The sequence below is a fragment of the Trichogramma pretiosum genome, unplaced genomic scaffold, assembly GCF_000599845.2.
Source record: "Trichogramma pretiosum strain Unisexual culture from Peru unplaced genomic scaffold, Tpre_2.0 scaffold2, whole genome shotgun sequence".
In the NCBI taxonomy this organism is placed as follows: domain Eukaryota; kingdom Metazoa; phylum Arthropoda; class Insecta; order Hymenoptera; family Trichogrammatidae; genus Trichogramma; species Trichogramma pretiosum.
The window spans coordinates 425565-441582 of NW_019641687.1; the positions used below are offsets into that span (position 1 = coordinate 425565).

General features: G+C 38.4%; 3 protein-coding genes across 3 annotated transcripts; 1 reads left to right on the plus strand and 2 right to left on the minus strand.

Annotated features, from left to right (window-relative positions):
* Positions 1–251: 251 nt before the first annotated feature.
* On the minus strand, positions 252–4993 carry LOC106655108 (SID1 transmembrane family member 1-like). Its single transcript, XM_014375323.2, has 9 exons — positions 4483–4993; positions 3197–3407; positions 2798–3120; positions 2590–2734; positions 2423–2506; positions 1472–2348; positions 1110–1381; positions 820–1023; positions 252–744 (listed from the first exon to the last, which is right to left on the minus strand). The coding sequence occupies exons 1-9, from the start codon at positions 4500–4502 to the stop codon at positions 460–462; spliced, it is 2421 nt and encodes an 806-aa protein (XP_014230809.1). The 5' UTR covers positions 4503–4993; the 3' UTR covers positions 252–459.
* A 689-nt stretch (positions 4994–5682) lies between these two features.
* On the minus strand, positions 5683–9990 carry LOC106655122 (SID1 transmembrane family member 2-like). Its single transcript, XM_014375344.2, has 10 exons — positions 9904–9990; positions 9501–9696; positions 9101–9417; positions 8344–8503; positions 8183–8266; positions 7634–7927; positions 6908–7562; positions 6560–6831; positions 6274–6474; positions 5683–6199 (listed from the first exon to the last, which is right to left on the minus strand). The coding sequence occupies exons 2-10, from the start codon at positions 9693–9695 to the stop codon at positions 5915–5917; spliced, it is 2463 nt and encodes an 820-aa protein (XP_014230830.1). The 5' UTR covers position 9696; positions 9904–9990; the 3' UTR covers positions 5683–5914.
* Positions 9991–12035: 2045 nt separating this feature from the next.
* LOC106655058 (ATP-dependent RNA helicase DHX8) lies at positions 12036–15994 on the plus strand. Its single transcript, XM_014375249.2, has one exon. The coding sequence runs from the start codon at positions 12304–12306 to the stop codon at positions 15748–15750; it is 3447 nt and encodes a 1148-aa protein (XP_014230735.1). The 5' UTR covers positions 12036–12303; the 3' UTR covers positions 15751–15994.
* Positions 15995–16018: the final 24 nt, after the last annotated feature.

The following is a 16018-nucleotide window of genomic DNA, read 5'->3' on the forward strand; positions in this document are numbered from 1 at the left end:
ACTCCGAAAATAAATATAAAATGAAAGGATGAGATTAAAATTGCTGATATTTTTGTTGAATAGCAACTCTTCATCTCTGATGTAAATTCAAATAAAATACAAGAAAATATGTGATTAAAAAATGTTCATTCACAATTTATTATACAATTTTTTTTATTACACAATAAATACAAATTTTTAAATTGGTGAAAAATGATTTCATCTTAAACAATCAATTAAATTATTATTATTACTATTATTATTAACTTGTACTTGTTCGTGTTTATAAAAATTGGTTCTAGTCCATTAACTATAATGAGTTGATCAATAAATGTTCAATGCAATTTTTACTGCAAACAATAAAATAGTCTGTAAAAAACAATTAATACTGTGATAAATCGAATAGGTCTTGAAAAGGCATAGCTTTAACAAAGATCGTTCGATTTATCAAAATTGCAACATATCACATGAGATGAAGTTTTAAAAAACTGGTATGAGACTCCGATGCGTATTAATAAGATCATCGTCGAGTGTCAATAACATCATAAACGAAAAGAACATGGATATTGCCGAAAGAATGTGCCAAATATCATGGAAATCGTAGAATTTCAAAACGCAGGCCTGATTGTAAGTGCGCGATTGTGCCGGCGTCTTGGACCAAGACGTTGTTTTGTTGAGGAAAAAATACATGGCTGCTGCCCAAGTTAACATCGCGATAACAATGTACACTTTTGTCTGCAATAAAATCTTTTCCTTATAGTGAATCTGAAAAATAAAAGTAAGATTATCCGGTGTTACATTGGAGAACTGTAATTTGATAGTTGACATTTTTTTTCGAACCTTGAGTGTGGTGTAGAACAACATGTAAAGCAAAAGGTTCAACAGCAGAATCGTCAACAAGTACTTTGCGAAATCTTGTTTGATATTGACGTTACCGTAAATGGCTAGACCAAAATTACAAAGGTTGCCAACAATCAGTAAGAAAAACCTTTTCCAATGTAGAGGTCGGAACAATCGCCTCCGGCTGACGTCATTTTTAACGCTCTAAACAAAAAATTAACGAAAAACGATTTAAAATTAGTCACAATTTTATTTGAAGAACATTTCATAAAGTTACTTCATAAACATACCGCTGCCATTCGACGAAATATAGTTTTATCAAATTTACAACGTCCCACATAATAAATTTGAACGCTCAAAAAAATGCAAAGACCCAAATGAATGATGCTGAAAATGATCCAGAAGTATATCACATCACCCTTCAGTACTCCAATGATGACGAACAATATCGTTATAGACAGAATACCAAAAATCGTCGGGGCTTCGGCGTTGACGTCCGGATGACGATTCTGGTAAATTTTAACTATTGACAATACCGCCATTATATACATGAAGCTGGTGTCTGAAAAAAATTAGTCATTCGGTTGAGAGCTCGTGCTAAAATGGCCTCGATTTTAACGTTATATCATTATAAGTTTTATTATGAATTTACCGAACTGGAAAGTGCTGTGACTGGGGCATACGTGATAACTGCCGGACATTATACCCTCCATGACCAAGGCAAATCCCATGGCATAGTAAAGGCCATAGTGAGGTGGTATTCCGTACTCCCGATGCATCAAGAGCAAATTGGCATTTTTGCGCTGCCTCGTGTAAACAATAGTCATGAATAGTAAGCCCAACATGACGTAGCCAAGATTGGACAAGACGTGATTGAAATCCGAGAGGGACATGAGCGGGTGCGAGCAGAGGAAGTTGTAATAACAGAGATCCTGATTGCCGGTCACGTGGAGCATTATTTGATCTGTAACGACCAACTGGATGACGGGTGCGGCATAAAATATGGCCACGGTCAGCAGGTAGTACATGAACAGCCACGAATCCTGGTGTATCTTGCGGCTTCCCTTTTTCGACAGCTCGGTCACGGCCAGCTTCGGCCGCTTCGACGACAGCGAGGTGCGCACCGTCACGGCTGTGTCGATCTCGTCGTCCTGTGCGTTATTGTCCTCGCCACCGCCAGCGCCGTTCGACGTCGCGACTTCGTTCGAGCCGGCTATGCCCATCTCTTCCGGGCCAGCCGGATCGGACTCGCGTCTCGAGGATGTCGAAGTGCGCCGTTGAAAGGCGCGGAAGTCGTGGAACTTGCACAGTATCGTCATGGCGAAGAAGGCGGCGCAGAATAGCATGAGCGAGACCACCGTGATGAGCGAGGCGATCGCGTAGTCTTTCTTCGAGATTCCTTTTTGGATGTTGAACGACACTAGCTTGCTGCGATTGTTTATGTCTTTGTTGGACGAATTGCGTATACAGCTGCTGTCGTCCGCGTTCAAAACGAAAACTATGAAAAATCCATCGGGGTAATTGTCGCTCTGAAAAGTAACAAATTCGTTAGCGATAATCAGCTTTCACCCTCGTATTTTATTTTATCCTGCCGATCGCTTACCGAAACCGTTAATCCACCTCTAGTGCTGACGGTCTGTCGATATCCATCGTAATGAATATCTTCCTCTGAATCAAACACAGGACACTGATAAATTTTTCGTGCGATTAGTTGCTTGCAGCTATTCTTGCTGATTGATCAAGTTTCTGAACTAAAAACTTTCAACTCACCAATGGCTTCTGAATTGATATGGTCATGCAAGTGAGGCTGTCCGAGTTGACTTCGATGAGCACCGTCGAGTGATCCTCATCCGGCCGGTAGGAATAAAAATTCGACTCCGCCGGCGTAATGTTAAAAGTTCGATTCTCGCCGATGCTGAAAGTATGGGAATAAAAGATTCCATTTTTTTCCACTCAATTATTCGTATTCGACACTTACCCAATATCGAAATCTTTCATTTTCACAAGATTCAGCTTGAAATCGGTTGCATCCGCACTTTCCGTACTAATAGTTAAAGTAGCGTACTTTTCCTCCAGCTTCAAGTCCCCGTAGGCGCTCGGGCACAGTAACTTGCTCGTTTTCTTGTAGTAATGAGCATCCCTGTAAAAGTTAGGATTCTCGTCCACTCTAGCAGGGATTTGCCAAGATATCACGCCGCTCTTTTGACGTATGACTACCGTCAAAGGTTTCTGCAGCGTCGCGTTCTCGCTCTCGACGACTACCCGGGACGCCGTAAAAAGTGTGCTCGACTGAAGGTGTTTCTGAAAATGTACCCTTATGTCAATGTCAAAATGAATACAAAAAAGTATCGGTTTTTAAAAGTTTGGACACCCTTACCAAGTCAATATTTTCTTCTATGATAAACAGGAACTGATTTTTCGAGTCTACTTTGTACTCGTACGTCTGATTATATTCAGCCCTTATTACGTTGGTTCTTAAATCTTGAAACATTCTTAATAATTTTGGTTCGCATGATTGGATCAGCAAACAACTGATGATCGCGACAATGAGTTTCATTGATCCACAGCGATCGAGTCCCAACACTCGTCTGTAAAATGTAGAACAAAAAAGCCATTATATTGATTTCCTGTTTTATTATTAATTTTTTCAAGTATAACAGATCATTCACGGACAGCAGAACATTCAGTAACATCTATTTTTTTATTACAAAAAATTTAAAAATGAATAAGTAGATATTATATTCAGGTAATGTAATTCAAGTACGCCGATTACAATGGTAAATTTCAGAAAAAATGAGTGGAACATCGTGATAAATGACCTCGCGAGTTTTTTTAGTTTTAGAATTCCTTATGAGTTTTGCATGTTTGACAGATTGATTAATGTTATAATCCCATTAAGAAGATATTAAAATAAGGCTAAGAATTAAACAAATTTTAAACAGTTTTTGATATTATTACTAAATATTTTTGTTTTAGTTATAGTAGATTTGGTCGGTTTTGTCGTTCTCTAGAAATTCAAGTATTTTTTTTAAATATGTATATTCTCATAAAAAATAGATTAGGTCTCCAGTACAGATTTTTGACAATCATTTTAAATAAGTATTTCTTGAGGGTTTTAATTAATAAATTATTAACGGATTTACAAAATTTAAAAAAGAGCGTGACATTACAATCGCAGAGGGAAGTTTCTTACGCACTTCTTTAATGTGAGTTGACACCACGCACATTGTTTTAAATTGAATACCTTCGTTAGCGATTGATAGATTGAAAAACCAAAAATAACGTGTCAGATGATTTTCAAAAATATATATTGCAGATTTATAGTCTATTTTTTCACGAGAAATACGAATTATAAAGGTTCAAACACAAACTCGTACATTCTTTATATTCTAAGTGAGTAGTTTCGGTATTTCCTCAATTTTATTCGAGAAAAAAATCGAAAATGTTAATTCAAAAATTTCTTATTTAAAGCTCGAGTACCAAAAAATTGTTGAACTGACAGGCACAAAAATTGATGAGCATTGTCAAAGTGTAAAGGAGCGATGAAAAGCAAACAACTTGTTCATGTGCAGCTTTTGAAAAACAATGCGCAGAGATTGAAAATAGACGCACGCATAGCTAAATGTTCTATTATTGGAATGGTCTAGTACAGACGATACATACAAATGCTTGTTCTGGCTCATATTGTGCGTCGGCGTGTTGATGTGTATACACAATAATTTGAAGCTCTCCTTAAAGCATGAACACAGACGTGTAGGTGAGTTATATATACCGGCGAAATGTTGCCGTCCCTCTGCAGGCGGATCAGTTGGACCACTGTCTTACTGATGTGCCTATTGTATATGCGCTATATAGAGAAAACGTCGGCACTGCCTGCTGCAACGAACGCTTATAAATTTAGCTCTTTTGCGATATAATATAGGTAAGTATATACACACGCGCGTGTCTTGTTTTTAAGGAGCGCGCGGCAGCAGACAAAAGCTGCACACTGCACGCGGCAAGTTGGCACTCGAGAATTATCGCGGACCCTCGTCCCGAGTCCGGCACTCTTTTAACGGCGCGCCACGGATTCGTGGATTTTTCGCTTCATTTCGATCATCGAGCTCACGATTCACGACACGCTGGATGAATAAGCCGAATTGTGCGGCGGATTGGCGCACACGCGGAATACTGACACAAGCCACAACGGCGTACATAGAACACGAGCCACTGCCGCTGCCGCCGCCGGCACGCATCGCACGAGGGGGATTTCGGTCATTCTTCTGCGAGACAACGTACACCGCCACTTCGCATGCGAAAAGTACGATAGTAAGGCAGTAGGCCTACTAGGCCTAAAGACGTCATCGCGCTATGTATAATGATTATTATATTTCTCTCGCGAATCCATCGACGAGAGAGAAAGAGAGAAACGTATACAGAGGGAAAAGTGGGGCTTTACGACCCGATCTTTGTGCGCCGGCGAACTCTCGAGAACCTTTACCCCCGAAAAAAATACTTCTTCCGGACGGCCAACTTGAGTACAGATATGAGAAAACATTTTTATCGATTTCGTTGCTTTCTACTGCTTCGCGAACCTTTAAAAGATGGCCTGTAATGTTGTAGAGAATTTTTCGTTCCAGCTCGGTCGTTTCGAGCGTGCAAAAGTACACAGAGAGCGACAATTTTTTTTGCCAAGAGGGGGAAATTGCTCATTCGTATTTTCAAGGCCGAGTACACGCGCACTTTACAATTTTGTGCGCGGGCTGGGCTGAATTTCAAAAAAATTTTGGAAAGAATTACGTAACAAAAATTGTGATTTGGCCATGAAAGTGTGCCAAGCAGCAATGAAACGTACGATAGACTTTTGACTCGTGAACATAATATATTTGCATTTACAAAACGCTTATCACATCGTATATGCCGTACGACTTACAGAAAATTCGATTACCTTATAAAAACATGTTAAGATATCAGTCACCGATTATAATACTTGTATACTCTAGTTACATTATTTTTACCATTATACTAATGTCATATTTACACATTTGGCGCCGTTTATTCATTCAGTTCTTCGCGCAAATTATTCGATTTACAGGAACACATGATAAATATGTACTCAGAAAACAGGGATCTGAGTGCAGTGAGTACCCGCCAGCGGATCGTCGAGCGTCAACAGCACCATGAACGAGAAGAACATGGCCGCAGCCGACAGGAAGTGCCAAATATCGTGGAAGTCGTAGAAGACTAGGGTGCAGGGCCGATTGAATTCCTTGGAACTGGCCGGCGTCTTGGACCAGCTCGTCGTCTTGCTGTAGAAGAAGTACAGTGCGACGAACCATAAAATTAACGATAACGTCATGTAGACGATGGTGTGCGGCAGCAGCTTCTCGCCGTAATGAATCTGAAACGACGCATTTATGAATATAGGTACATTTTTACGATTGGAATTTTAATAAAATATCGATTGCTTCGTACCTTCATGTAAATGTAGAATACCATGTAGAGCGAGAGGTTTGACAAGAGAATGGCCAAGAGATATTTGGCAAAGTCCACCTGAAAAATGACCCCGTAAATGGCTGCGCCTATATTGAAGAAGTTGCCAATTGCCAAAAGACAAAAGCGCTTCCTGTGAAGTGGCTTAAACAAGCAAGCAGATCCATAATCTGGCTTCAAGGTCTGCAATAAAAAAAGTAAATATATAACGACTTGGATACATGCCGCGAGATAATCAATTTGAAAAAGGGATATCGCCTAGACTTACCACCGCCATGCGCTGGAAGACACCTTTGTCCAATCGCCATTTGCCGACGTGATAGATCTGAGCGCTCAGGAAGATGCAGAGGCCCAGGTGAATGAGCGAGAATATAATGCGGAAGGTGAGGCCCGAGCCCTTCACGACGCCGTATATGACTAAGAGTATCGTCATCGACAGAACGCCGAAGATCGTCGGGGCTTTGGCGTTGATGTCCGGATGACGGTTCTGATAAATCTTCACTATGCAGAGTACCGCTATTATGTACATGAAGCTCGTATCTGCACGAACAAGTTTCGAAAGCGAGTTTTAGATATGAGGATTTTGACCTTGAGAAAGATTGCAAAATATACGCACCAAACTGAAAAGCACTGTGACTGGGACAGACGTGATAGCTGCCTGACATCACTCCTTCCATGATCAAGGCGAAACCCATGGAGTAGTAGAGTCCGTAGTGGGGCGGGATGCCGCGATCAACGTTGCACGCGTCCCAGTCGGCGCATTTGCGCTCGCGAGTATAGACTATGGTCATGAAGAGCGCGCCGAGCATAACGTAGCCGAGATTCGAGAAGATGTGATTGAAATCCGAGAAAACCATGAGCGGGTGCGAGCAGAGGAAGTTGTAGTAGCAGAGATCGTGGTTGCCGGTCATGTGCAGCATTATCTGATCGGTAATGACGAGCTGGACGACGGGCGCCGCGTAGAAAATCGCGATGGTCACGAGGTAATACATGTAAAGCTGCGATTCTTCGCGCAGTTTGCGGGGCTCCTTCTTCGACAGCTCGAACAGCACGAGCTTGTGGATGCTGCGTCCGCGATTCACCACCGTCCCGATTGCTGATCGATCGACCGCGTCGCTCGCCGATTCAACCTGTGGACTTTCTACTGCTTGTTTTTGCTCTTGTTCCTCTTGTTGCTCTTGTTGTGATTGCTGCCGCTGATGTTGTTCTTCTGGTTGCGGCTCGTTATTTTGATCTTGTTCCGAGTTCGGGCGAGGCCTTATCGGTCCGAACTGCAACAACGAAAATGAACATAAACATTTCTCATCGATTCATTCGATATTATTCAAACAATTAAAAGTACCTCAATAGCATCCGGATCGGTGACTGAATTGCTGTCCACTGCGTGTTTGAACCTCCTGACGTCGTGGAATTCAAAATAAATCGTAATGCCGAAGAACATGGCACAAAACGCTATGATAATAATCACCGTTGTGAATGTTGCGATGTAATACTCCTTATTGGTGATGCCTTTTTCGATTACCAGACTAACAATTTTTTGTCGCCCCTGTGGAGCATCTTCGTCGTCCTCGTGGCAAAGTTTATCGTCCGCATTTACGATTAATACAATGAAAAATCCAGCGGGGTAATTTCGTCTCTATAAAAATCATCATTTAACTCTGAATGCATCTGATTATAATGAAATTACAAAGACTAGCAAAGATCGCAAAAAAATTATTTGCTTTTCTGATTTCATCATATTGTTTTGTTTCTGATCATCGGACTTTTGATAAAATCAATTTAAAATACCGACGTAGTTAAATAGCATTATAAATTCGCTCCGATAACTTTTATCACAGTCAAGTGTTTTTCGTACGCAGTTAATACAATGTCGAGTTATTAACTTCTTTACCTGAATGGTCATTCCTCCCTGCTGGCTGACAGTTTGTCTGTATCCGTCGAACGAGATGTCCTTTTCCAAGTCGAATACTGGACACTGATGTATGACAAAAGTATATTTGTATAACTGTTGTCATTAAAATGTTGAAATTAGGAACAAATAAAAATTCTTACTGTAGCATTTTGAATGGAGAAAGTCATGCATTTTTTGGCAGTTCCCTTGGTAGAGCTAACTTTGACCAGTAGAGTCGAATTTTCCGTATTGTCTCCATAGTCGTATGCATAGAAAATCGGCTCAGATGGAGTAATAGCGAATGTCTTCTTTTCACCGATTCTACAATATAATGATCGATTAAGAGAAAATTACTCGGGTTCTTGTGTAATAACAATTTTTTTCTCAATGCATAGATTACAAAGACACACAAAACAATTGAAAAGTTCTGTTCCAAAGACTGAATCTAGTACACGTTATGTTTTTGGGTGCGTTGAATCAGTCTATGTAAGTTGGGTCATTTTCAAGGTCATTTGGAGGTCAAATGAAGAAAAAGTAGGGAAATATGCTGAAAAAACCAAAGTTTTTGAGAATGTTGAGTCCAAATCCGAGGTCAGATGACTTCTATACAGTCAGTAGCTATGTCTAAATGGGGGCAGCAGCTGTGCTTAGATAAGGAGCAACAGATGTACCAAAATCTCCCTATCTATGAATAGCAGCTGCCGCTTACCTAGGCACAACTGCTCTTCCTCTTTTTTCGTAAAAAAAACCTTCGAAATGACCTTGAAAATGAGCCAACGCAGAAAAACTGATGCCAAATTCGGATTCAGCGAACTTTAATACCTCATTTTTATTCAGTTTAATCTCTGGAACTGAAGTTTTTAATTTTTTTGTGTGCCTGTGTTATTGACTTCAAGAAAAAGTGCGCGAAAGAATTACCTCAAGTAAAAGTCCGTCATTCGACTGAGCCTGAGCTTGAAACTGATAGTTTTCGGACTATCGGTCGATATTGTGACAGTGGCGTACTTGTCGACGTCCGTGCTGTTTTTAATGGCTTTGTAATGCTGGGATGGGCAGAGCGTTCGGCTCGTTTTGTTGCTGAAATCGGCTGGGTCAACGTTCTCGCCGATATCCGGCAGCAAAGGCACTTGCCACGACAGAACTCCACTTTTCTGTCTTACCACGACGATCAATGGGTTTTCCAAAGTCGCGTCCTCACTCTCTACAGTGAGTTTCGAACCTTCGGTGTTTTTTATCTGCATCGACACAAAGTAGAACACGGTATAATTACAATTCAAATGTTTGTAACAAGAATGACTATTAAAACTGTTGCACTTACATCCTCTTCGGCGTAAATAAAAATATACTCGCGTTGATTATCCACTTTGCGCTCATAAGGAAGATCAAAGGTCGCCGAGATGATAGTTGGGTACAAATTTAAGTTCGTAATTAAGGAAGAACAGGTGTGAGAAAATGATAGAACTATTAACAGGGTTATGCCGTAGAAACACTTGATTTTATAGTTTGTTTTCATGCTGTAAAATAAAAAATAACGTCAACTTGAGTAGATATTAGAAATAATAATTGAAAAACACTAATAAGCATTTCTCATCGATCGACTCAAATTAGAACTTGTTTCAATCGTTATCGATCACTCCATTTTTCTTCTAATAGACTATTTAATGCAATTGAAAAATTGCAATGGATTTATGATAAATGCATAAATGAACACTTGTACTCACATTGATTTAAAATCAATACAGCACTTCTTCAAAGTACCGTATTACAACTGCTGTCAACTGAATAGTTTCATGACACCGGTATATACCTTACCCGCGCTAAGGCTTAACGTACACTAAAAATACACCATGAGTCGAGCCGGCCACGCTTATCGCGAGAAGTAAATGAGCTCTCGGTGCGATGACGCGTACAACAATGGAGATAACGCGGCACGTGTAATCACATATATTGCCGCAAATCGGATGTGGCCAGGTATGCGTATATACTGTGGCTGAGATAATAGAATATAATAATGCTTTATACTTGTAAACATTTAGCTCGTGTATATCGCCTAGTGCACATGTCACCACAGTGCCATCATTCTGTTCATATGTTTTTGATTTATTTTTTACTATGACGCGAGTGCTCCAGTTTCACGCAATCAGAGATATTCATGATAAGTACTGGTATAGAGCACGTTAATTTTATTAAAAGTTAAACAATGAATAGCGATTATAAGTTTGTACTGTATAACAGCTTGGGTGCTCACTGATTGAAAGTTACCGTTAACATAAAATGATATAATTCTGTAAATAATAGTTTTCCGAACAATACTAAAAGAAAAGAGTTGTGCAAAAAATTAAAAGTCATCTGATAATCCAGATTAACAGTGCGTTTTTGTGGATATAGATTATTTTTTTCGGTATATTTTTTTGAATTGACTCATACATATAATAAAGATATTTCTAGGAATACTCATTAAGTGGAATAAATTTTGCAAGTGTCTGGTAACCATGTAATATCCAAAAACAAAGAATGCCGCGCGGTAACAGTCAAAACAAAAAGACGACCGCAGATAAAGCGCCAACAAAGGCAGATTCATTCAACGAGGGAAAACTAAAACGTGGCGATTTTGTACTATAGTATCATGCGATCAAAAAATTGAAGAAATTATATTTATAATTCAATTCTAATAATTGTTAATCTATTGCAATCTTTTCACCACCAGATATTAAATAATCACATACCTACCGGTCACCAAATCTTAACATAAAACTATTAACTTTTTATAAATTCCAATACTGTTATAGTTTTTTTCAAAAATTCCAAATGAGCTTTACAAAACTTGGATCTCAATTTTACGTTTGAAAATAATTATTAATCATTTTATTTAATTGACCACGAATAATAAATTAAAATGAACTATTCTGTACTAAGCCCAGATTTTGGAATTATGCACATATGTATATAATTTGGAATCTGGTGCTTCAGTTTTATAATTTTCTAGGTAAAAATGTTTTGACAGCTGTCATGATAATTTTAGACAGTTCAATAAAGCAGAATATTTAAAAAAGTATTAGTTACGTACGTAATACTGTATTTTTCAGTTTTACATTTAATTTCAAATAGATGACTCTAGTTTAAGAAGAATACAATCCTACCGTTGGCTGGTATGCTAATCGCACCAAGTTCTCTTATCGTGTGGTTGCATCAAAAGGTTGCTGGAGCGAACGTAAAAATAAACATCTCCACTCGCATTTCCTACAATTTAAACAAACATTTTTTTAGAAATATTTATAGGGATATATTGATGCTAATTTTTTAAAATGTATTCTATAAAAATTTTTTAAAGCGCGTTGTGCGCGTTACCACCATAACCAAATTTAATCATTCTCTTAATTAAAAAATGGATTGCACTTTTTCCAACAATTAACTTATAAAAAAAATGATGAACCAAATAAAAGTAAAGCATTAACGTTCAAAATGACAACATTTTGCTGCGATTATTTCCCTGATATCGGCTACATAAAAAAGTTAGTTTGAACATATTCCGACCTAAAGTTATCTCTTTTTTCAGCATCGGACGTTAAAATTGAATACAAAGATATGACCGATTTTTATATAAAAAGTATTAACATTTTTTCTGATTTTATTTCGTAGTAATGTTGTGAAGTAACGACTTCCAAAAATAATGAAACTGTGTGTTGATACGACGAGTAGTTAAAATTTAAATGACGCGCCGGTCAGCTGGCTTGTGCGCGCGCACTGCAGATGTTTTAGCAGCATGAAAAGTGTATGTTTGGAAATCATGTGAACGTGTGGCTTGGGAGCACGAGCGCGGTCACGACACGATGCGATAGGCGACAGCCCCAGCAGTCGCTAAAATATTTTAGTGTATGTATACACTGTAGACTCAGCAACGCTTCTCACGTTAAAATTAGGTTAAAAGTAATTCAGTATTGTCAATTTTTAATAATTTGTGTATGTGCATCAATGAATATATTAAAGTAGACCTAAAAATAATCAATTGAACGCCTATTAGTGAGTGTACGTGTATCTAAAAACAGCAATTTTTGGCTAATTCGTTCGACAATCGATCATCAATTACTGACTGACAATTGTTTGGATTGAACAATTCAAGAATGGATGAGATCGAGCAACTAGAGCATTTGTCGCTCGTTTCTAAAATTTGCACCGAGTTGGAAAACCATTTAGGTTTGAATGAGAAAGATTTAGCCGAGTTTATTATACATCTGGCCGAGAAAAATAACACTTTTGAAAGCTTCAGAAAGGCACTGTTAGAAAATGGCGCCGAATTTTCCGACTCTTTTGTTGCAAATTTATTGCGTATTATACAGCATATGAAGCCAAAGAAATCAACCTCAACTAGCAGCGAAGGTAATAGTAAAAAAGATGTTTTGTCCCGTAAATTTCCTGGTCTTGCTCTACCTAATGAAGTTGTCAAAGCAGAAGAACAAAATGTCGATGATGTCGTCGATGAGATGATGTTAATGCTTGATCCTGATCACAAAAATGCTACGGAAAAAATAAAGCGTGAGAAGGATAATGATGAGGATAGAAGTCGAGACCACGACGGACATAAAAGTAGAAGGGACAGAGATCGAGATCAAAGACGAGGTAGAAGCCGTTCGAATGATCGCCAAAATCGTGGAAGCAGTCGTTCGCGCTATCGTAAACATCATGGAAGAAGTCGTTCGCGCGATCGCAAACATCGTGATCGTAGCCGATCCAGAGACCGAAAACATCGTGATCGTAGCCGATCCAAAGATCGAAAACACCGTGATCGTAGCCGATCAAACGATCGGACTTACGGTAATAACAGCAGAAGATTCGACGACAGAAAACATCGAAGTCGCAGTCGCTCCCACGATCGTAAATATCACGATAAAAAGCATCGCCCTGATGATAGAAACAGCAGTAATCGTCGAGAAACTGGTCGAGATGCGAATCCAACGGCTGCGTTAACTAGAATTAACGACGATGAAAAGAGATTGCGAAATCCGGATAGGCCAATATCAGTCATTGAGTTCGAAACTAACAACGACGAAGATGAAACTTACACAAAGAAAAGAGTACAGAGACTTTCCTCGCCAGAAAAGTGGGAAATAAAACAAATGTTAGCCGCTTCATGCATAGATAAAAGTGAGTTACCTGATTTTGACATGGAAACTGGAATTTTACCAAGAGAAGATAATGATGATGAAGATGTTGAAATTGAATTAGTAGAAGATGAACCACCATTTTTACATGGCCATGGGCGCGCGCTTGGTGATTTGAGCCCTGTCCGTATTGTCAAAAATCCAGATGGATCATTGGCACAAGCTGCTATGATGCAAAGTGCTTTAGCTAAAGAACGTAGGGAGCAAAAGATGTTGCAAAAAGAGCAAGAGGCTGAAGCAACTCCAGCTGGAATGAATAAGAATTGGATTGATCCTCTTCCATCTACAGAAAATCAAACTACCACTAGTAGTATGCGAGGAGGGATGGGTATTCAGTTGCAAGATGTTCCAGAATGGAAAAAACATGTGATTGGTGGTAAGAAAAGCTCATTCGGTAAAAAAACTAATCTCAGTCTCATTGAGCAACGTCAAAGCTTACCCATTTACAAGCTCAAGGATGATCTTATCAAAGCGGTTACAGAGAATCAAATTCTCATTGTTATCGGTGAGACTGGTTCTGGTAAAACAACTCAAATCACCCAATACCTTGCAGAAATTGGTTTTACTGCTAGGGGAAAAATAGGATGTACTCAGCCCAGAAGAATTTCAGCCACATCAGTTGCTAACAGAGTAGCTGAAGAATTTGGTTGTAGATTGGGCCAAGAAGTTGGTTACACTATTCGTTTTGAAGATTGTACTGGTCCTGAAACTGTAATCAAGTACATGACAGATGGTATGTTGTTACGAGAATGCCTCATGGATTTAGATCTCAAATCATATTCTGTTATTATGATTGACGAAGCGCATGAGCGCACAATACATACAGATGTGTTGTTTGGTCTTCTCAAAGGAGCAGTTGGTCGTAGGCCTGATCTAAAACTAATTGTTACCAGTGCCACTTTAGATGCTGTCAAGTTTTCGTCATACTTTTTTGAAGCACCAATTTTCACTATTCCAGGTCGTACATTTGAAGTAGAGATAATGTATACAAAAGAGCCTGAAACAGATTACTTGGATGCATCATTGATCACTGTTATGCAAATACATTTAAGAGAACCCCCAGGAGATATTTTACTGTTCTTAACTGGTCAAGAAGAAATTGACACCGCTTGTGAAATTCTTTATGAGAGAATGAAATCTCTTGGGCCAGATGTTCCTGAATTAATTATTTTGCCAGTTTATTCTGCTCTTCCATCCGAGATGCAAACTAGAATTTTTGAGCCAGCACCTCCGGGCTCACGTAAAGTTGTTATAGCCACAAATATTGCAGAAACTAGTTTAACAATTGATGGTATTTACTATGTCGTGGATCCAGGGTTTGTAAAACAAAAAGTTTATAACTCTAAAACTGGAATGGATAGTTTGATTGTAACACCTATTAGTCAAGCTGCTGCGAACCAACGTAGTGGACGTGCTGGACGCACAGGACCAGGTAAATGTTATAGATTATATACAGAAAGAGCTTACAGAGATGAAATGTTGCCAACACCTGTACCAGAAATTCAAAGAACCAATCTAGCAACTACAGTTTTACAACTAAAGACTATGGGCATAAATGACTTACTTCATTTTGATTTTATGGATGCTCCACCAGTAGAATCTCTTATAATGGCTCTTGAATCTTTGCATAGTCTTAGTGCTTTGGATGATGAAGGATTACTCACTAGATTAGGAAGAAGAATGGCCGAGTTCCCTCTGGAACCTAATTTATCAAAAATGTTGATAATGAGTGTACATTTGAAATGTTCTGATGAAATTCTTACAATAGTCAGTATGTTGTCAGTGCAAAATGTGTTTTATCGTCCAAAAGACAAACAAGCAATTGCTGATCAAAAAAAAGCTAAATTTAATCAATTAGAGGGTGATCATTTGACTCTATTAGCTGTTTATAATTCATGGAAAAACAACAAATTTAGTAATGCTTGGTGCTATGAAAATTTTGTTCAAATACGTACTCTCAAAAGAGCCCAAGATGTACGAAAACAACTTTTAGGTATTATGGATAGACATAAATTGGATGTTGTGTCGGCTGGTAAAAATACTGTATGCGTTCAAAAGACTGTATGTTCGGGATTTTTCCGAAATGCAGCGAAAAAAGATCCACAAGAGGGATACAGAACTCTAGTGGATAGTCAAGTAGTATATATTCATCCTAGTAGTGCGTTATTTAATCGACAGCCAGAGTGGGTTATTTATCATGAATTAGTTCAAACAACAAAAGAATACATGAGGGAAGTAACATCTATTGATCCAAAATGGCTTGTAGAGTTTGCACCTGCATTCTTTAAATTCAGCGATCCTACTAAATTGAGTAAATTCAAAAAGAATCAACGACTAGAACCACTACATAATAAATATGAAGAGCCAAATGCTTGGCGTATATCCAGAGTAAGAAGAAGAAGAAACTAAACTCAGATGGATATTCATTATAGTATTATCCATTTATGTATGACAATTAAAAAATTGTTTTATTTTTATTACTAAATGATTAGTAGAGTTCACATGAATTTTCTATTGTAAATTTACTAGAAAAATTTAAAATGTATAAGAAGTGGAAATTTCTATGTACAGTACAAGATTGTAAATAAATTATCTTTTTCTAATAAATAGGCGTTTTTACCAGAATTTGTACTTTTAATATTAGTATTATATTATTGCAAGGATCAAAAAAATAATA

What these genes read in the sequence shown, in the direction of transcription:
- LOC106655108 (XM_014375323.2), bottom strand. Translation starts at nt 4,502, where the DNA reads ATGAGCCAGAACAAGCATTT. An exon ending in ATGAAAGATTTCGATATTGG is followed by an intron (nt 2,735 to 2,797) that starts GTAAGTGTCGAA and finishes CCATACTTTCAG; the next exon opens with CATCGGCGAGAATCGAACTT. An exon ending in TATCAATTCAGAAGCCATTG is followed by an intron (nt 2,507 to 2,589) that starts GTGAGTTGAAAG and finishes AAAATTTATCAG; the next exon opens with TGTCCTGTGTTTGATTCAGA.
- LOC106655122 (XM_014375344.2), bottom strand. Translation starts at nt 9,695, where the DNA reads ATGAAAACAAACTATAAAATCAAGTGTTTCTACGGCATAACCCTGTTA. An exon ending in AGGGAGGAATGACCATTCAG is followed by an intron (nt 7,928 to 8,182) that starts GTAAAGAAGTTA and finishes TGATTTTTATAG; the next exon opens with AGACGAAATTACCCCGCTGG. An exon ending in TCTTCCAGCGCATGGCGGTG is followed by an intron (nt 6,475 to 6,559) that starts GTAAGTCTAGGC and finishes TTTTTATTGCAG; the next exon opens with ACCTTGAAGCCAGATTATGG.
- LOC106655058 (XM_014375249.2), top strand. Translation starts at nt 12,304, where the DNA reads ATGGATGAGATCGAGCAACTAGAGCATTTGTCGCTCGTTTCTAAAATT.